Source organism: Hemiscyllium ocellatum, unplaced genomic scaffold (genome assembly GCF_020745735.1).
Source record: "Hemiscyllium ocellatum isolate sHemOce1 unplaced genomic scaffold, sHemOce1.pat.X.cur. R, whole genome shotgun sequence".
NCBI lineage: Eukaryota > Metazoa > Chordata > Chondrichthyes > Orectolobiformes > Hemiscylliidae > Hemiscyllium > Hemiscyllium ocellatum.
Window position 1 is genome coordinate 685,735 of NW_026867602.1, and position 21,089 is coordinate 706,823.

The 21,089-nt window shown below is 54.4% G+C and overlaps 2 protein-coding genes across 6 annotated transcripts; one reads left to right on the forward strand and one right to left on the reverse strand.

Annotated features, from left to right (window-relative positions):
- Positions 1–739: 739 nt before the first annotated feature.
- Positions 740–8,319, reverse strand: LOC132809065 (SLA class II histocompatibility antigen, DQ haplotype C beta chain-like). 3 transcript variants are annotated; one of them, XM_060822457.1, is made up of 7 exons: positions 8,126–8,315; positions 5,864–6,133; positions 4,698–4,970; positions 3,994–4,110; positions 3,070–3,099; positions 2,825–2,926; positions 740–1,812 (listed from the first exon to the last, which is right to left on the reverse strand). In XM_060822457.1, exons 1-7 carry the CDS (start codon positions 8,241–8,243, stop codon positions 1,784–1,786), a joined length of 939 nt encoding a protein of 312 aa, XP_060678440.1. In that variant the 5' UTR covers positions 8,244–8,315; the 3' UTR covers positions 740–1,783. The 3 variants fall into 3 exon arrangements, with proteins under 3 accessions (XP_060678440.1, XP_060678441.1, XP_060678442.1); XM_060822458.1 differs by lacking the exon at positions 3,070–3,099 and having other exon boundaries at positions 8,126–8,316; XM_060822459.1 differs by lacking the exons at positions 3,070–3,099; positions 3,994–4,110 and having other exon boundaries at positions 8,126–8,319.
- Positions 8,319–20,296, forward strand: LOC132809067 (class II histocompatibility antigen, B-L beta chain-like). Of its 3 annotated transcripts, none has more exons than XM_060822463.1 (6): positions 8,319–9,064; positions 10,339–10,611; positions 13,980–14,261; positions 17,879–17,990; positions 18,084–18,158; positions 19,303–20,296. In XM_060822463.1, exons 1-5 carry the CDS (start codon positions 9,007–9,009, stop codon positions 18,121–18,123), a joined length of 765 nt encoding a protein of 254 aa, XP_060678446.1. In that variant the 5' UTR covers positions 8,319–9,006; the 3' UTR covers positions 18,124–18,158; positions 19,303–20,296. The 3 variants fall into 3 exon arrangements, with proteins under 3 accessions (XP_060678446.1, XP_060678444.1, XP_060678445.1); XM_060822461.1 differs by having other exon boundaries at positions 8,320–9,064; positions 19,226–20,296; XM_060822462.1 differs by having other exon boundaries at positions 8,320–9,064; positions 19,518–20,296.
- The last annotated feature ends 793 nt before the right edge of the window (positions 20,297–21,089 follow it).

The window sequence follows — 21,089 nt, forward strand, 5'->3', positions numbered from 1 at the left end:
CCCCATCCTCATCCCCCTCCCCATCCTCATCTCCCTCCCCCATCCTCCCCCCCTCCATGGTGACCCCTCAACCTCCCCTGCTCCAGGGAAAGGAGTCCCAGCCTATCCAGCCTTTCTTTATAAGTCTTCGAGTAAAAAGTGAGGTCTGCAGATGCTGGAGATCAGAGCTGAAAATATGTTGCTGGTTAAAGCACAACAGGTCAGGCAGCATCCAAGGAACAGGAAATTCGATGTTTCAGGCTTAAGCCCTTCATCAGGAATTCCTGATGAAGGGCTTATGCCCGAAACGTCGAATCTCCTGTTCATTGGATGCTGCCTGACCTGCTGTGCTTTAACCAGCAACACATTTTCAGCCTTTCTTTATAACTCAAGCCGTCCATTCCCAGCAACATCCTGGTGCTGTAAACCTCTCCTGAACCCTCTCCAGCTTCAATCATATCCTTCGTATAACTGTGCGACAGGAACTGGACACAGTATTGCAGGCGGGACCTCGCCAACATCCTGTACAACCCCAACATGACATCCTAACGCCTTCACTCGAAGCTCTGAGCGATGAAGGCATGCGTGCTGAATGCCACCTTCACAATCGGCGTTAGATTGATTTGCCAAGTTACGTGTGTGTGCCTCCTACCTTTAACCAACACCCAGTACTCCCCTGGTCTTTACTTTGCTCACAAACAATACTCCCTTTCAGTCTCTCCTTCGGTTCACTTACATAATGAATGAGCTACGAACACACTTGTTAAAAACATAACTTTATTGGGTATAACTGACAGAGGGAGCAGTGTGGGTTTATGAACCTGTGAGAAACTTTACAGAAGGGTGCGAGAACCTTTCCCTCTGTTATGAATAGACCCCATCTTAACCAAAACAGCACCCATAACAGAGCAGCACTCCCTCAGCGCTGTTCCCAACTGTGTTTACATTTGGAAATCCTGCACACTGTCAAACTCACAGCGTTTTTACTTGACTTTATGTTAAAAGTTGTGGATGGATCTGGGAAGGATGAGCTAGAGGATTGTTTTAAAAACTGGGAACTGTGGAAAGAATGGCTACATTTTCAAAATAGCAGATTCCCCTCATGGTAAGTGCTGTTTACACAGCTGCTCTTCAGGCACTGGGGAGAGGTTACCACAGCCAAGCTGGGCTCAGGGATGTGCACAAGGGAGATTCACCCAGCAACAAGTAGCTGATTGGTCTGTGGAATGATGATTGAAGGCTTCCTGCCTGCCAACAGCTATGTGATTGGCTCTTAGTTCAGCTTGTGGAAGTGAACGATATAGCCAGAAGGCTCTGGAGTTCCAGAGAGGGAGGTGCTACCTCTTTCACACTCTCTTTCTTCCCTCTCACTCCCTCTCTTTCTCCCTGTATCTCTCTTTCTTGCTGTAAGTTGATAGACTTTCTAAGATGTGAACCAGTCACTCAGTGCCTCTTGTGAACAAGTGAAGATCCCCAGAGAGGGGAGATCGAGACAGACCAAGGCATGACAAAAAAAGGAGCAGATTGGTGAATGCTGGGGACTGCATCCAACGAACTGCCAACCACTGTCTTTCCCTCCACCCATGTTTTCTCTCTGTGTCTGTCTATCAGTGTGGGGGCATCAAGGGTGTTTATAAGGACTTTTGGAATCGAGTTGTGTGTCTAATGGTTCAAGGGAGAATTGTGTGAACACTGTGAAATCTTTAACAGCCACGGTGCTAATCCCACCACCACCTGCCACCCCCCACCCACAAATCGGTGAGTTCCTGCTGTCACTCGGAATCCATTGGCGATAACCGGGAGGTCAGGCATGGGTTTTGGTTAAATCATCAGCTGTAAAGGGAGAGGGGAGAGATTAGATTCATTCATTGGGAAACTCTCCTTCCTATCCCCTCCCCTCTCCGTCCAGAGAGTGAAAGCAATTCCCAGAATCACATTCCAAGATTCCTAATGGTCCTATTCCCAGTGGGGCCTCCCGTTCCCAGATTCCCCATCGTGCCTCCCATTCCCAGATTCCGGAGCGTCCTGTTCCCAGATTCCTAGTGGGACCTCCCATTCCCAGATTCCCAAGGTTCTTGTTCCCAGATTCCCAGTGGGGTCTCCTGTTCCCTGATTCCCGAGGGTCCTGTTCCCAGAATCCTAGTGGGACCTCCCATTCCCCGATTCCCGATGGGTCTCCCATTCCCAGATTCCCAAGGTTCTTGTTCCCAGATTCCCGGTGGGGTCTCCTGTTCCCAGATTCCCGAGGTTCCTGTTCCCAGATTTTCGGTGGGACCTCCCATTCCCAGATTCCTGGTGGTGCCTCCCGTTCCCAGATTCCCTAAGCTACTGTTCCCAGATTCCAGGTGGAGCCTCCCGTTCCCAGATTCCCAGGGGGAGAGCTCCTGTTCCCAGATTCCTGGGGAGGTCCCATTCCCAGATTCCCTAGGGTACAGTTCCCAGATTTCCGATAGGGCCTGCCGTTCTCAGATTCCCGGTGGGGCCTCGCATTCACCGATTTCCAAGGTTCTTGTTCCCAGATTCCTGGTGGGCCTCCTATTCCCAGATTCCATAAGGCCCCGTTCCCAGATTCCTGGGGAGGGTCCCATTCCCAGATTCCTGGCGGGGACTCCCATTCCCAGATTCCTGGGGGGGACTCCCGTTCCCAGATTCCCGGTGGAGCCTCCCGTTCCCTGATTCCAAGGGGGAGGGTCTCGTTCCCAGATTCCCAGTGGAGCCTCCCATTCCCAGATTTCCAAAGTCCCCATTCCCAGATTCCTGAGGGTCTTGTTCCAGGATCCCACTGGAGCTTCCCGTTCCCAGATTCCCGAGGGTCCTGTTCCCAGATTCCCAGCCTCTCTGTTACCTGATGTGGTGCTGGTATTTGAACTGGCTGAGCTGTCTGATCTGATGCTGCTGTTACACAGATTGGAACGACACAGCGTTCCTTCCCGCTTGGTGAACTTTGCTGGATGGGAGAGAGGAAACCACAACGTGAGAATCTCCATCGTATTCCCAAACAGCTCCCCACCCTCACACCTCCCCGTCCCCCCAGAATAACGATCCGAATTCAGACCAAACGGTTTGTGATGTAAGGACGGTGTCTCTCACCTGTTGGGTTAACACAGACTCGGGAACAACCTGCCGGGGAGACCGAGAAGGGAAACCGTTTCAGTACAAGCTCAGGCTCCCTCCCTCCCTCCCTCCACCCCCTCACCCTCACCGCTGCAAACAAAGCCTCCCAGCTACCAGTCAGTTCCACCTGGGATTGCTCTCACTCCCTCTGTCACCACTTCCCACCCTTTCTCCCAGTGCCTTGCTCACTCCCTCTCCCTCTCCCCATCTCTCTCTCGCACTTACTCACATTCTCTGTCTCACTCTCTCTCTCTCTCTCCTCTTCTGTCTTTCCCTTTCTTTCTCTCTCTCTCACATTTTTCTCTCTCCTTCACATCTCTTCCTTTACTGATGTGAGTGTGTCTCTCTCCCTCTGCCTCTTTTCTCCCTCTCTCTATTTCCATCTCCTCCGTCTCTCTCTCTCTCTCTCTCTCACACACATTGCTCCCTTTTCCCTTCTATCTCACACGTCTCCCTCCCTCCCCCATTCTCTGTCTCTCATTCTCTTTCTCTTAGTCTTTCTCATTCATACATTCTCTCTCTTTCCCTCATTCACTGTTTTTTCTCTCTCTCTCTCCCCCAGTGTCTCCCTCACACACATTTGCTCTCTCCCAGTCTCTCTCTCCTCTTTCATTTCACTGACACATTCTCTCTCTCTCTCTCCTTCACAACTCTTCCTCGGTCACTCTCTCTCTCTTTATGTGTATTCCTTGGTCTCCCTCTCTCCATTTTCCTGTCCCATCTCTCTCTCGTTCTCTCCTTCCTCACCATCTCTCCCTCCCATTCTGTCCTAGTCTCTCCCCCTCCTCACTGTATTCCCTCTCCCTCTCTCTCTCTCCCAGTCTCTCTCCCACTCTCTCTCTCTCCCCCCTCCTGCCCCAAGGCTCCTGGATCCCCAGGGAACGTCTTGCATGTCCTTACGGTGGAAGAGGTGGCAGTAGAGAATGGTAGTGACCAGTGCGAAGCTCAATCCCAGGAGTCCCAGCACTGCCCCGATGATGGTCAATGCAGTTTCACTTGTGATGGTCCAGGCGTGTTCTGAGGAGGGGGTCAGTCAGAGAGAGGGGGGGGGGGGAAAGGGGGTAGAATTTAATTTGTGTTTGTAGCAGTGATACCTGCACAGGAACCCCTACCCCCAACATCTCCCCCCCCCACCACCCACAACAACTCTCATGGGAGTGTCACTGGGACACAGACATCCCCCTCCAGGCTAATACCCTGGGGTTACAGGTTCAAACCCTACCCTGGCAGGTTGGGGAGGGGGGCTTTAAGTCAATGAAATCAACACACACAGCCCTCCTTCGAGACCCTAGATTGTGGTTAAAATCCCCGTCCGGTTCGCCAATGCCCTTTAGAGACGGGACCTGCTGCTACACGTGACTCCAGGCCCACTGCCAGGTGCTTGCCTCTTAACTGCCCCCTCGGAGACTCTCGGGGGGGGGTGGGGGTCAGGCAACGAACACTGGCCTTCCCGTTAATGCCCTACGATGGAGTGATTGAGTGTGTAAATATTTGGATCGTGTGGGGATTTGGCACAGTGTGGGCAATAGTCCTGTTTGTGGGAGGGGAGGAGGGCGGCTGTGGGGGTGGTGGGAAACGGTGCTGCCATTTCCACGGGACCTTACCGAGCGGGACGAGGAGTTTCCCGTTGAGGGCCTGGTGTTCCACTTGACAGAAATAGGAGCCATCCACCTGCCCACTCAGCGTGAGGTGACTCCGGGCCTGGAACATCTGGTTCCTCTGAGGGACGACGCTGACTGTCTCCCGGCCGTCGGTGATAACTGCTCCGTCTCTCACCCAGCTCACTTTAACCTCGGCGGGGGCGAAATTCCTCACCTCGCACAGCAGGACCCTCTGACCCTGCCTCTCCTCGATAAAGGCTCTGACAGACGTGGGAGCTGTGGGCCCAGTAAAGGGACAGGGTCAAAGGTTAGGGTCAGCACTGGGCGAGTGTCATCAGAACCTTCAGTGCCTCACATCGCGATGCCCAAACAGTCGCAGAGCTGCCCTTGCCCCTCCTCAGACCTCAGGACCCTGTCCACCTCCACCTCTCTACAGGCATCCTCAGCCTGTACTGCTGTGTGTCCTTTTCCGACTGTATCCGGTCAGTCAGAGAGCAAGTGTTTTTACTCACAACCTTGGGTTGGTTTAGGAATTGCTATTAATTATAAAACATGGTCAGTTAGAGGTTCATTGTTATCAGTAACAGATTAGGATCTTTGACCCAGTTACATGGACAGAGCTGACCTGAGCATTCCTAATGAACCCATGCATAGGAAGGGCAGGGAGGGAGTGATGAAGGATGGGGTTAGTTTGTCGGAGAGGAAGGAGGGGTTTAACACTATCTCCATGTACCCATCCTCCCGCTCTGATCCCACATCCCAATCTTTGTTGGAACCATCCTCCCGCTCTGATCCCACATCCCAATCTTTGTTGGAACCACCCTCCCGCCCTGATCACACATCCCAATCTTTGTTGGAACCCACCTCCCGCTCTGATCCCACATCCCAATCTTTGTTGGAACCCACCTCCCGCTCTGATCCCACATCCCAATCTTTGTTGGAACCCACCTCCCGCTCTGATCCCACATCCCAATCTTTGTTGGAACCCACCTCCCGCTCTGATCCCACATCCCAATCTTTGTTGGAATCCACCTCCCGCCCTGATCCCACATCCCAATCTTTGTTGGAACCCACCTCCCGCTCTGATCCCACATCCCAATCTTTGTTGGAGATTGAGTTTCTCGCTCCCTCCCCCCGCTCTATGGGAAGTATAAACACCAAGTTCCTACCTATTTCCTGCTGGCTGAAGTGCGTTAAGGTCGCAGTTTCCTTAATTTTCTCACACAAACTGCCGATCTGCTGAGGGACAGACCGAACAAAGTCCTGGTTCGCGTTCCTCCCATCGGCCAGGCCTTGAGCAAAAGGCTGCGTTGCTACGAAGGCCTTCCTTGTCAGGTTGAAGTACATTATAGTATCTCCGTCGTAGGCATCTTCCCAGGATATGACAGGCTCCTGGCCCTGATAGATACAGTCGCAATGCACATGCAGAATGTGGAGATCTGCAAAAGGAACACAGCGACAGGCGGTCAGGGAGGATAAAGACGGGATGTGTCGGTCAGTTGTGGTTTATTGTGGTCAGTGAGAAGGCTGAACCCTGGCATTGCCAATCCCAGGCCCGTTGGAGGTTAATTGGCATTTCTCTTGGTGAAGAGTCCGCATGAATGTCATTGCTTCAGTGACAACTCCAGGTCAGGTAGAACGCAAGTGCTTTCAGTCACCGCTTCAGGTCAGTTGAAGGATAATTGCTTTTAATGATGGTTTAGGCTCGACCCCACAACTCAGGGTCAGTCACCGTCTAACGCTGTTGGTCAACATTTTGAGCTAGTTCAGGACTGGGTCAGAACACAGGGCCCGTTCTAATCTAATTGTGATTAGTCAGAGTTGGAGGGACCATTAGAGGTTAATATTTATCATCTCAGCGATGGGTCCCTTAAAGTTTCATTGTGTGTCATCATGGCTTCAGGTATGTTAGATACACCCTCTGTCAGTCAGAACAGAGACAGAGGGTGTAGGGGGCTGGAGGAGGGGACAGAGATTGGGAGGGGGTAGGGGCTGGAGGAGGGGATAGGGAGGGGGTGTAGGGGCTGGACGAGGTGACAGGGATAGGGAGGGGGTGTAGGGACTGGAGGAGGGGACGGGGATAGGGAGGGGATGTAGGGGCTGGAGGAGGGGACGGAGATAGGGAGGGGGTATAAGGGGCTGGAGGAAGGGATAGGGAGGGGGTGTAGGGGCTGGTGGAGGGGACGGAGATAGGGAGTGGATGTAGAGGCTGGAGGAGGGGACGGAGATAGGGAGGGGGTGTAAGGGCTGGAGGAGGGGACAGAGATAGGGAGGGGGTGTAGGGGCTGGAGTTGGAGATAGGGAGGGGGTGTAGGGGCCGGAGGAGGGGACGGAGATAGGGAGGGGGTGTAGGGGCTGGAGGAGGGGACGGAGATAGGGAGGGGGTGTAGGGGCTGGAGGAGGGGACGGAGATAGGGAGGGGGTTTAGGGGCTGGAGGAGGGGACGGAGATAGGGAGGGGGTGTAGGGGCTGGAGGAGGGGACGGAGATAGGGAGGGGGTTTAGGGGCTGGAGGAGGGGACGGAGATAGGGAGGGGGTGTAGGGGATGGAGATAGGGAGGGGGTGTAGGGGCTGGAGGAGGGGACAGGGATAGGGAGGGGGCGTAGGGGACTGGAGGAGGGGATGGAGATAGAGAGGGGGGTAGGGGCTGCAGGAGGTGACAGGGATAGGGAAGAGGCTTAGGGGCCTGGGGGAGGGGGCGGAGATAGGGAGGGGGGTAGGGGCTGGAGGAGAGGATAGGGATGAGGTGTAGGGGCTGGAGGAGGTGACAGAGATAGGGAGGGGGTGTAGGTGCTGGATGGGGTGAGAAAGGGTCTGTTTCTGTGCTGTGTGAGTAGGGACCATCCATTTAAGGTGATGGGGGAGATTGCGAAGGAGGTGGAAGGGGCATGTGTTTAATACAGAGAGTGATAGGAGTCTGGAAGGTGCTGCCAGGGTCAGGTGTTGGAAGGACTTCTAGATAAGCACATGAATATGGAAGGACAAGGAGAAGGGATTAGCTTAATTTATAGCACTGAAACAGACCCTTCGGCCCAACATGTCCATGCTGACCAGACATCCGAAATCAATTTATTCCCATTTTCCAGCAGTGGGCCCATATCCCTCTCCCTCTGCCTAAACCCATCCAACTGCCTTGGGAATGTTGTCATTGTACCAGCCTCTGCCACTTCCTCTGGCAGCTCATTCCATAACACGTGCCACCCTCTGCCCCCTTTCCCCTCTCACCTCATACCTCAGCCTCTTTCATTTTGGACTTCCCTGCCCTGGGGAGGAAGACCCTGGCTATTTACCCCGTGGCTTTACATTTGGAACAACGCGGGCCCGAAGGGGGGGCTGTCCCACGTTCTCGATCTGCCCCCCTCCTCCTCCTCTCTCAAGGTGGGAGGTTCAGCTGAGGGAGCACCTACAGCCCCCCCTGCCCCGGTACTTACCCGTCGAGCTGCCCACCCTGTCCAGGACTGAAGCCACAGCAGCCAGCAGTGCCCATTTGTATGGACCCAGCATCTCGAGCGACAGCTTCCTCCAGGTGAGACTGACTGAAGGGAGCATTCCTGAGCCGCAGGTACATCTATCAGAATCTCCACCCACTCATCCGCAGGCATGCTGAAAGTCTCTCTCTCTCTCTCTCTCTCTCCCCTCCCTGCGATGAATCTTGATTCAACCCTTCCTCCTCCCCACCACCAGTCCGAATCTCTGCCCGATCCTCCCCTCTTGACCTTCTCGCTCCGACTCGCCTCTTTCTCACTCTCTGCGCCGATGGTGTCCATTTGACCAGGCAGAGGACTACCGATCCCCTCACAACCTATCATTCCCCCCCACCCAAGCTCTCCCAGATCCCAACCCCCTGCCATTCCCTCTCCAGCATGTCACCAGTCCATGACTCACCCCCCTTTTGACTGTCACCAATGGGAAAGGGCTGTCTCCCTCTGCAGCCCCCACTCCCAGATTCCCCTCAGTCATATCCCCTTCCCCCGTGTCTCTGAGATCCCCCATCCCTCCTTATGCTGACGTTAATGCTTTGCCGAATTCCTCTCGTGGTTTGAAATGTGCTTTATTTCCTGCAGGACCTGTTTATCTGGGACGGTAGCCAAGTGTTGGGTGACAGTAATTAAAGGTGTAAAGTTAACCAGGGTTGGGAAATGAGTGTGCTGATGGAAACCGAGGGGGGGGGTGTTGGTGCTGAGATCCAGTTACAACGCTGAATCACAGCGTCAGTGAAGCTTGGAGCTCATTGATCTGTCTCTGGGTGACTCCCTGATTGTCATCGCACCGTGGGAGAGAGAGAGAGACCCACACAACACACACATCCACCATGGAACTCTGCGGGATCATCCTCCTCACCCTGGCGACCAGTGTGAGGGCGCAGATCGGTGAGTCACGGAGTTTATAAACAGGCCTTTCGGCCCCTCCTGCCCATGCCAGCCCTCTGTTCTCTCCCCCCCCCGCCACTGCCCTTGGATACTGAGGTGTGACGGCACTTGTGTGAGAGTCTGACTGTGAGTGTGAGATGGAGGAGAGTGTGTGTGTGTGATAGTGAGTGAGAATGAGTCTGAGAGAATGTGTGAATGTCAGAGTGAGTGTGTAAGAGTGGGGGTGCCCGTAAGAGCTCACACGCGTGTGCAAGACTGAGGGGGTTCGGACTTCAGTGTAAGACTATGAGTGTGTAAGAGTTTGAACGTGAGTGTGTAAAGGGTGTGAGTGTGTGTAAAGGTGTGTGTGTGAGAGTGACTGTGTAAGAGTTTGACTGTGAATGTGGGAAAGTTGTATGTGTGTAAGACAATAGACAATAGGTGCAGGAGTAGGCCATTCTGCCCTTCGAGCCTGCACCACCATTCAATATGATCATGGCTGATCATCCTTAATCAGTATCCTGTTCCTGCCTTATCTCCATAACCCTTGATTCCACTCTCCTTGAGAGCTCTATCCAACTCTTTCTTAAATGAATCCAGAGACTGGGCCTCCACTGCTCTCTGGGGCAGAGCGTTCCACACAGCCACCACTCTCTGGGTGAAGAAGTGTCTCCTCATCTCTGTCCTAAATGGCCCACCCCGTATTTTTAAGCTGTGTCCTCTGGTTCGGCACTCACCCATCAGCGGAAACATGTTTCCTGCCTCCAGAGTGTCCAATCCTTACATAATCTTGTCAGAGTCTGCATGTGTGTATCACATTGTGAGTCACAGAGAGGTACAGCACAGAAACAGACCCTTCGGTCCATCCTGTCCATGCCGACCAGATCTTCCAACCCAATCTAGCCCCACCTGCCAGCACCCGGCCCATATCCCTCCAAAGCCTTCCTGTTCATATACCCATTCAAATGCCTCTTAAATGTTATCATTGTACCAGCCTCCACCACTTCCTCTGGCAGCTCATTCCACACACGCACCACCCACTGGGGGGAAAAGTTGCCCCTTAGGTCCCTTTTACATCTTTCCTCTGTCACCTTAAATCAATGACCCCCAGTTTTGAACTCCCCTGCCCTGGGGAAAACGACCTTGGCTCTTTTCACCTTACCTCTACCCCTCACAAACCTCTCCAAGGTCAGCCCTCAGCCACAGTGTGTAAGGGGGTGAGTGTGTAAGAATTTGTAGGTGAGTCTGTAGGGGTGTGAGGCAATGGTAAACTCTGACACTTGTCTCCTGGCTAGAGGTCAGCACAGCAACGGAGAGTCTGTATTACGTCCACACTCCACACTCCGAGAACATCCTGGACATGTTCAGCATAAACGACGTCCCCTTCCTGTTCTATGATTATGGGACGGGGATGTTTGTTATCAATGGCCAAGTGACGGATGGAACCCGGGAGCTGGGCCAGGAGGAAGTGGATTACTACCGAGAGAGATCACGGGGCTTCCAAGCACGACTGCGGGGAACGGCCACAGAGATGATCCAATTGACGAATTCCACCGTCATCGCCAAGAGTAAGCCACTGGATTGCTGGGGGGAGTGGGGTGGGGAAGCAGGGCGATTGGTGCAGTGAGGAGTAACGCTGACCTGCTGAGATTTCCAAAGCTGACCCCTGTCTATATCCCTTTTGCATGGACGTCAATGCTCTCTGAATCATCCAACACCAGTCACCCACCTCCTCCTCTTTCTGATCGCCATCCGGTTCCCCTCTCAAAAGCCTCTCCCCTCATGCTCTGGGATGATGTATTCCAGACCCCAACCACTCACTGTGTGAAAACCGTTCCAACTCTCAATGCTTCCAGCAACCCTCTCTGCTCCCTCCCAGACCGTCCTCACCCCGTTCCCTCCTTCCCCCCCACGTCCCTGGAACTGTTCCCGAGAATGTCTCTCTTCACGAAAACATCGGAATTTCCGCTGAGAGAGAGACCACTGGTGTCTCGAACAGGAGAGATAGTCCCTCACATTGTGCTCTGGGTCCTTGCCCACTTCGGAACCGAGCGCTAAATTTGCTGCCTCTTCAGATATTATTTTGTCTCTTTTCTTCCATTGGGCTGAGAAGTGGCAGATGGCGTTTAATTTAGATAAATGTGAGGGGCTGCGTCTTGTATAGGCAAATCAGGGTGGAATCTATCCCCTTAATGGTAAGGTCCCGGGGAGTGTTGCTGAACAAAGAGACCTTGGAGTGCAGGTTCATAGCTCCTTGAAAGTGGAGTCGCAGGTAGATAGGATAGTGAAGGCAGCGTTTGGTACGCTTTCCTTTATTGGTCAGAGCATTGAGTACAGGAGTCGGGAGGGTCATGTTGCGGCTGTACAGGACATTGGTTAGGCCACTGTTGGAATATTGCGTGCAATTCTGGTCTCCTTCCTATCGGAAAGATGTTGTGAAACTTGAAAGGGTTCAGAAAAGATTGACAAGGATGTTGCCAGGGTTGGAGGATCTGAGCTACAGGGAGAGGCTGAACAGGCTGGGGGTGTTTTCCCTGGAGTGTCGGAGGCTGAGGGGACAGGGTGAACAGTCAAGACCTTTTCCCCAGGGTGAGGGAGTCCATAACTAGAAGGCATAAGTGAGGGGGGTAAAGATATTTAAAGGGCAGTTATTTTCATACAGAGGATGGTGCGTGTAAGGAATGAGCTGCCAAGAGAAGTGGTGGAGGCTGGGACGTTTAACAACGGTTAAAAGGATGGGGATATGAATATGTTACAAATGCTGGCAACTGGGGACTGGATTAATTTCGGAGACCTGGTAGGAATGGACAGGTTGACCTAAAGGTCTGTCTCCATGCTGTATATCTCTATGACTAGTCTCCCAAACCATCGTCTATTAACACCTTCTTTACATCCTCAGTGCTCCCTTTCCACCACCACCACCACCTCTCCCAATGTCTCGCACTCTGGGCTATCCGTCAGAGACTTCCCCACCTGTTCCTCCTCCGCCAAACAACCCCTTCCCTCAGGAAGGACTCGAAACGTTCATGCCGTCTTCTCATCTCCCACCACCACAGACTCTGCCAGACCCGCCGAGTTTCTCTGACGTTGTCCGCTTTGCATTCCCACTTCAGTTCCAGCCCCAGATGAACGGAGACGATGTATTCTCTCTCTCAGCAGCACCCGGGTCTCTCCCTGTCCTTCCACTTTCACACACACACACACACCTGCTTCCTCTCTTTCATGGGTATGCACTCCCTCGGGTTATGAAGTAAGGGATGATCTGCTCCCCGAAATCAGGGGCAGGGGTCTCGGAGTGTGGGCCTGGAGTCAACACTGGTCATCAGAAACATCCCTGCACCCCCAAACCCCAGTGCCATCCCCCCCAACCACCCCCAGATCTGGATGGTCGGTGTCTCAGAGAAAATACAATGTAAAGTTAAAGCTTCCACTACACTGCACCCCCCCCCCCCATCGTGATCAGGGACAGCACAGGGATAGATACAGAGTGAAGCTCCCTCTACACTGGCCCCCCCATCAAACACTCCCAGGGACAGCACGGGGTTAGATACAGAGTGAAGCTCCCTCTACACTGGCCCCCCCATCAAACACTCCCAGGGACAGCACAGGGTTAGATACAGAGTAAAGCTCACTCTACACTGGCCCCCCCATCAAACACTCCCAGGGACAAGGACAGCACGGGGTTAGAAACAGAGTAAAGCTCCCCCTACACTGTCCCCCCATCAAACACTCCCAGGGACAGCATGGTGTTAGATACAGAGTGAAGCTCCCTCTACACTGGCCCCCCCATCAAACACTCCCAGGGACAGGGACAGCACAGGGTTAGATACAGAGTAAAGCTCTCTCTACACTGGACCCCCATCAAACACTCCCAGGGACAGCACAGGGTTAGATACAGAGTAAAGCTCTCTCTACACTGGACCCCCATCAAACACTCCCAGGGACAGCACAGGGTTAGATACAGAGTAAAGCTCCCCCTACACTGTCCCCCATCAAACACTCCCAGGGACAGGGACAGCACGGGGTTAGATACAGAGTAAAGCTCCCCCTACACTGTCCCCCATCAAACACTCCCAGGGACAGGGACAGCACGGGGTTAGATACAGAGTAAAGCTCCCTCAACACTGTCCCCATCAAACACTCCCAGGGACAGCACGGGGTTAGATGCAAAGTACAGCTCCCTCTACACTGTCCCCATCAAACACTCCCAGGGACAGCACGGGGTTAGATACAGAGTAAAGCTCACTCTACACTGTCTCCCCCCATCAAACACTCCCAGGGACAGGGACAGCACGGAGTTAGATACAGAGTAAAGCTCCCCCTACACTGTCCCCCCATCAAACACTCCCAGGACAGGGACAGCACAGAGTTAGTTACAGAGTAAAGCTCCCTCTACACTGTCCCCCATTAAACACTGACAGGGACAGGGACAGCACGGGGTTAGGTGCAGAGTAAAGCTCCCTCTACACTGTTCCCGCATCAAACACTCCCAGGGACAGGGACAGCACGGGGTTAAAGACAGAGTAAAGCTCCCTCTACACTGTCCCCCCATCAAACACTCCCAGGACAGGGACAGCATGGGGTTAAATACAGAGTAAAGCTCCCTCTACACTGTCCCCCATCAAACACTCCCAGGACAGGGACAGCACAAAGTTAGATACAGAGTGAAGCTCCCTCTACACTGTTTCCCATCAAACTCTCCCAGGACAGGGACAGCATGGGGTTAGATACAGAGTAAAGCTCCCTCTACACTGTCCCCCAAGAGCATTGAGAGAATGTGAAAGATGGTTGGACTGTCCTCAGTACTTCCCATAAGGTGGTTAGAAATGGAGAGGGGTGGGATGCTGCTCCATAGGGAGACTGCAGCTCCCTCAGGATACCAGGAATGTCCGGACGAGCGGCCCGTTATTAATGCTGGCATCATTTTCTCCCCCAGAGAAACCCGTCCTGCACATCTACACGGAGGGGAACAGCAGCCCGGGACAGGCAGACATCCTGTACTGTTACGCCGAGAAATTCTACCCCTTCGAGATTGAGGTCAGCTTCCTGATCAACGGGAGGCCGTTTGTGGGTCAGGTCAACTCATCGCAGTTGGTGGTGGAGTCAGACTGGACATTTAACATCCTGAAGTATATCCGAATGGAGCGGCGCCATGGGGACACTTACAGCTGCCGGGTGAATCACATCAGTCTCCCGCAGCCTCTGACTGAATCTCTGGGTAAGTTAGACCCGGGGGTGTTAGCACGGGCTGCCCTGATCCCGAACATGCAGAGGGTTTACTGGGGCCCTGTCACACCCCCACAATGGGGACCCCCATCCCTGTAAATACTGAGACACTCCCCCCTCCCTGGGACCCCCCTCCTGTAAATACTGACACACTCCCCCCTCCCTGGGACCCCCCTCCTGTAAATACTGACACACTCCCCCTTCCCTGGGACCCCCCTCCTGTAAATACTGACACACTCCCCCCTCCCTGGGACCCCCCTCCTGTAAATACTGACACACTCCCCCTTCCCTGGGACCCCCCTCCTGTAAATACTGACACACTCCCCCCTCCCTGGGACCCCCCTCCTGTAAATACTGACCCACTCCCCCCACCCTGGGACCACCCCCGTAAATACTGACACACTCCCCCCTCCCTGGGACCCCCCTCCTGTAAATACTGACACACTCCCCCCTCCCTGGGACCCCCCCTGTAAATACTGACCCACTCCCCCTCCCTGGGACCCCCCTCCTGTAAATACTGACACACTCCCCCCTCCCTGGGACCCCCCCTGTAAATACTGACACACTCCCCCCACCCTGGGACCACCCCCGTAAATACTGACACACTCCCCTGTCCCTGGGACCCCCCTCCTGTAAATACTGACACACTCCCCCTTCCCTGGGACCCCCCTCCTGTAAATACTGACACACTCCCCCCTCCCTGGGACCCTCCTGTAAATACTGACCCACTCCCCCCTCCCTGGGACCCCCCTCCTGTAAATACTGACACACTCCCCCCTCCCTGGGACACCCCCTGTAAATACTGACCCACTCCCCCCTCCCTGGGACACCCCTCCTGTAAATACTGACACACTCCCCCCTCCCTGGGACCCCCCCTGTAAATACTGACACACTCCCCCCTCCCTGGGACCCCCCCCTGTAAATACTGACCCACTCCCCCCCCCCCCTCCCGGGACCCCTCCTGTAAATACTGACCCACTCCCCCCTCCCTGGGACCCCCCTCCTGTAAATACTGACACACTCCCCCTCCCTGGGACACCCCCTGTAAATACTGGCACACTCCACCCTCCCTGGGACCCCCCTCCTGTAAATACTGACCCACTCCCCCCTCCCTGGGACCCCCCCTCCTGTAAATACTGAGACACTCTCCCTCCCTGGGACCCCCCTCCTGTAAATACTGACACACCCCCCCCTCCCTGGGACACCCCCTCCTGTAAATACTGACACACTCCCCCCTCCCTGGGACCCCCCTCCTGTAAATACTGACACACTCCCCCCTCCCTGGGACCCCCCCTCCTGTAAATACTGACACACTCCCCCTCCCTGGGACCCCCCCTCCTGTAAATACTGACACACTCCCCCCTACCTGGGACCCCCCCTCCTGTAAATACTGACACACACACCCCTCCCTGGGACCCCCCTCCTGTAAATACTGACACACTCCCCCCTCCCTGGGACCCCCTCTCCTGTAAATACTGACACACTCCCCCCTACCTGGGACCCCCCCTCCTGTAAATACTGACCCACTCCCCCCTCCCTGGGACCCCCCTGTAAATACTGACACATTCCCCCCTCCCTGGGACCCCCTCTCCCTGGGACCCCCCCCTGTAAATACTGAGACACTCCCCCCCCGTAAATACTGACCCACTTCCCCCCTCCCTGGGACCCCCCCTGTAAATACTGACACACTCCCCCCTCCCTGGGACCCCCCCTCCTGTAAATACTGACCCACTTCCCCCCTCCCTGGGACACCCGTCCCTGTAAATACTGACACACTCCCCCTCCCTGGGACCCCCCTCCTGTAAATACTGACACACTCCCCCCTCCCTGGGACCCCCCCTCCTGTAAATACTGACCCACTCCCCCCTCCCTGGGACCCCCTCCTGTAAATACTGAGACACTCCCCCTCCCTGGGACCCCCCTCCTGTAAATACTGACACACTCCACCCTCCCTGGGACCCCCGTCCCTGTAAATACTGACACTCTCCCCTCCCTGGGACCCCCGTCCCTGTAAATACTGACACACTCCCCCCTCCCTGGGACCCCCCCTCCTGTAAATACTGACCCACTCCCCCTCCCTGGGACCCCCCCTCCTGTAAATACTGACACACTCCACCCTCCCTGGGACCCCCGTCCCTGTAAATACTGACACTCTCCCCTCCCTGGGACCCCCGTCCCTGTAAATACTGACACACTCCCCCCTCCCTGGGACCCCCCCTCCTGTAAATACTGACCCACTCCCCCTCCCTGGGACCCCCCCTCCTGTAAATACTGACACACTCCCCCCTCCCTGGGACCCCCCCTCCTGTAAATACTGACACACACACCCCTCCCTGGGACCCCCCTCCTGTAAATACTGACCCACTCCCCCCTCCCTGGGACCCCCTCCTGTAAATACTGAGACACTCCCCCTCCCTGGGACCCCCCTCCTGTAAATACTGACACACTCCACCCTCCCTGGGACCCCCGTCCCTGTAAATACTGACACTCTCCCCTCCCTGGGACCCCCGTCCCTGTAAATACTGACACACTCCCCCCTCCCTGGGACCCCCCCTCCTGTAAATACTGACCCACTCCCCCTCCCTGGGACCCCCCCTCCTGTAAATACTGACACACTCCCCCCTACCTGGGACCCCCCCTCCTGTAAATACTGACACACACACCCCTCCCTGGGACCCCCCTCCTGTAAATACTGACACACTCCCCCCTCCCTGGGACCCCCTCTCCTGTAAATACTGACACACTCCCCCCTACCTGGGACCCCCCCTCCTGTAAATACTGACCCACTCCCCCCTCCCTGGGACCCCCCTGTAAATACTGACACATTCCCCCCTCCCTGGGACCCCCTCTCCCTGGGACCCCCCCCGTAAATACTGAGACCATCCCCCCCCGTAAATACTGACCCACTTCCCCCCTCCCTGGGACCCCCCCTGTAAATACTGACACACTCCCCCCTCCCTGGGACCCCCCCTCCTGTAAATACTGACCCACTTCCCCCCTCCCTGGGACACCCGTCCCTGTAAATACTGACACACTCCCCCTCCCTGGGACCCCCCTCCTGTAAATACTGACACACTCCCCCCTCCCTGGGACCCCCCCTCCTGTAAATACTGACCCACTCCCCCCTCCCTGGGACCCCCTCCTGTAAATACTGAGACACTCCCCCTCCCTGGGACCCCCCTCCTGTAAATACTGACACACTCCACCCTCCCTGGGACCCCCGTCCCTGTAAATACTGACACTCTCCCCTCCCTGGGACCCCCGTCCCTGTAAATACTGACACACTCCCCCCTCCCTGGGACCCCCCCTCCTGTAAATACTGACCCACTCCCCCCTCCCTGGGACCCCCCTGTAAATACTGACACACTCCACCCTCCCTGGGACCCCCCCTCCTGTAAATACTGACACACTCCCCCCTCCCTGGGACCCCCCCTCCTGTAAATACTGACACACTCCACCCTCCCTGGGACCCCCCCTGTAAATACTGACCCACTCCCCCCTCCCTGGGACCACCCCCCTGTAAATACTGACCCACTCCCCCCTCCCTGGGACCCCCCCCTGTAAATACTGGTCACACAGCATCAGGCCACTGTCTGCCCCTTTCCACAGATCCCCCTCCTAGACAGCTTCACACCGGGACTATTGTCTGTGCTGTCGGTGTCATCGTGGGAGCTGTCGGATTTGTGATCGGTCTCTCCCTGGTTGTGAAGATCCGCGCTCGGTGAGTATCTGTTGTTTCCCCCCATTCCCCCCTTTTCCAAACCCTTTCTGTCTGAGTCCCCCAGAACGCTCACTGCCATTTCCCTTTTTACAGACAGGGTCAGACCTCCCCAAGGCAGTCCGGGAAGGAATAACTCTGTGTCCGAGACTGGAAGGAGCCCTGAGAAAGGTCAGTGTGGTTCAATCCCCTGGGACTGGGTTCATTCACACTGAGGTCATACTGGGAGGGTTTGATGTAGGGACAGTGTAGAGGGAGCTTTACTCTGTATCTAACCCCGTGCTGTCCCTGTCCCTGGGAGTGTCTGATGGGGGACAGTGTAGAGGGAGCTTTACTCTGTATCTAACCCCGTGCTGTCCCTGTCCCTGGGAGTGTTTGATGGGGGGACAGTGTAGAGGGAGCTTTACTCTGTATCTAACCCAGTGCTGTCCCTGTCCCTGGGAGTGTTTGATGGGGGACAGTGTAGAGGGAGCTTTACTCTGTATCTAACCCCCTGTCCCTGGGAGTGTTTGATGGGGGAACAGTGTAGAGGGAGCTTTACTCTGTATCTAACCCTGTGCTGTCCCTGTCCCTGGGAGTGTTTGATGGGGGAACAGTGTAGAGGGAGCTTTACAATGTATCTAACCCTGTGCTGTCCCTGTCCCTGGGAGTGTTTGATGGGGGTCAGTGTAGAGGGAGCTTTACTCTGTATCTAACCCCGTGCTATTTTGTCCCTGGGAGTGTTTGATGGAGGGACAGTATAGAGGGAGCTTTACTCTGTATCTAACCCCGTGCTGTCCCTGTCCCTGGGAGTGTCTGATGGGGGACAGTGTAGAGGGAGCTTTACTCTGTACCCAATCCTAGGTAATGCTCAATTCTAAAGCAGCAACAAAGCTGACTGGCTGGTCTTTACCTTGACTGTGGGTTAATATTTTCGAGTAAAAAGTGAGGTCTGCAGATGCTGGAGATCAGAGCTGAAAATGTGTTGCTGGTTAAAGCGCAGCAGGTCAGGCAGCATCCAAGGAACAGGAAATTCAGAGCCGGCCTGAAACGTCGAATTTCCTGTTCCTTGGATGCTGCCTGACCTGCTGTGCTTTGACACATTTTCAGCTCTGATACTCCAGCATCTGCAGACCTCACTATTTACCCGAAGATTTTAACCTACTGCGAATCCTCTTGCAAGGATGCCTTCCTTGAAGAAGCTCTCTTCCTCCCTCTACAAGGATTTCAGTGAGTCTCTCTCTCACTGCACCCCCCAGGTCATCTCCTCTGCACAGAAACTCTTCAGCCACGTTCTCAAACAGACCCGTTACCACAACCACATCTCCTTCCTCAGCACCTGCCTAAGGAACCGACTGATCCCACACGGACTCCGAACTACATTCACTCTCCGCATTCCTGATGAAGGGCTCTGGCCCGAAACGTCGATTCTCCTGTTCCTTGGATGCTGCCTGACCTGCTGCGCTTTAACCAGCAACACATTCTCAGCTGTGGGTTAATATTGAAAGTATTCACCGAAATGAATCCTTTCTCCATCTGTTTTTGCTGTAGGTCAGTCCACGTTGGGAGGGGAGACAGTGTGACTGATTTCACCTGAAGGAAGTCTCTAGTTTGTTCTGTTTGGATTATCCGCCATGAATCAAGGATTAGCAATGGTGATCGAGTCATACAGCACGGAAACAGACCCTTCGGCCCAACTCTTCCGTGCTGACCAGATACTCTAAATTAATCTTGTCCCATTCCCCAGCCCTTGGCCCATCTCCCCCTAAACCCTTCCTATCCATGTCCCCCCCCATCCTTTTAAATGTTGTCATTGTACCAGCCCCCACCACTTCCTCTGGCAGCTCGTTCCACACACGCACCACCCTCTGGGGGAAAAAGTTGCCCCTCGGGTCCCTTTCCCCCCCTCTCACCTTAAACCTACACCCCTCTAGTTCTGGGCTCCACCACCCCAGGGGGAATAGATCTGGGCTATTCACCCTATCCATGCTCCCCTCCATGGTTTTATAAACATCTATATGGACACCCCGTCAAGCCTCTGACACTCCAGGGAAAATAACACCAGCTTATTCAGCCTCTCCCTGGAGCTGAGACCCTCCAATATGCTTGTAATATTTTCTGAACCATTTCCGACAGCAGGGAGAACAGAATTGAACATAATATTACAAATGTGCGCAACATAATGTCCTGGACAGCCGCAACATGACCTCCAAACTGCCAATCATTGACCAATGATGTTTGTAGACTGTTATTAGACTAAATTATGAGTCTTCACAAAGGAATCTCTTGTATATCACATATAAATGATTAATAAATTATATTTAAACATTGCTTGCAGTTTCTTGGGTGGTATAATAAAATCTGATGTGAACGTTCTGGTACATTCACTTGGCACGATAATAAACTCACGTTCTGCCCCTTGTCTGGACACACGAGGAGAAATGGATCAGATTTACCCGTGTTGAGTGAGGGAGGAACATTAGCCAGGATTCGGAGGATTCCAATCTCTAACACCAAACAGAGAGAGAGACAGACAGACACACACAAAGAGAGAGAGAGACAGACAGAGAGAGAGAGAGAGACAAAGAGAGAGAGACAGAGAGAGAGAGACAAAGAGAGCGAGACACACACACACACACAGAGACAAAGAGAGACAGACACACACACAAAGAGAGAGAGAGAGACAAGGAGAGAGAGAGAGAGACACACACACAAAGAGAGAGAGAGAAACTATGAGGGTGGGGGAGGGAAGGAAGGACAATGAGAGAAATGAAAGAGAGAGTGAGAGTGTAAAAATGTGTGTGAGAGAGAGAGAACTACACTGTTGAAGCTTCACCCCGACTCAGGTCAGGATTAACACAACAATGGGATGGAAACTGTGCTCAGTGAGACATCACAGTCTAAACCCTTAGCACCCGCTCCCTCAGCACTGACCCTCCCACAGCGCCCACTCCCTCAGCACTGACCCTCCCACAGCCCCCACTCCCTCAGCACTGACCCTCCCACAGCACCTGCTCCCTCAGCACTGACCCTCCCACAGCCCCCACTCCCTCAGCACTGACCCTCCCACAGCACCCACTCCCTCAGCACTGACCCTCCCCCAGCACCCGCTCCCTCAGCACT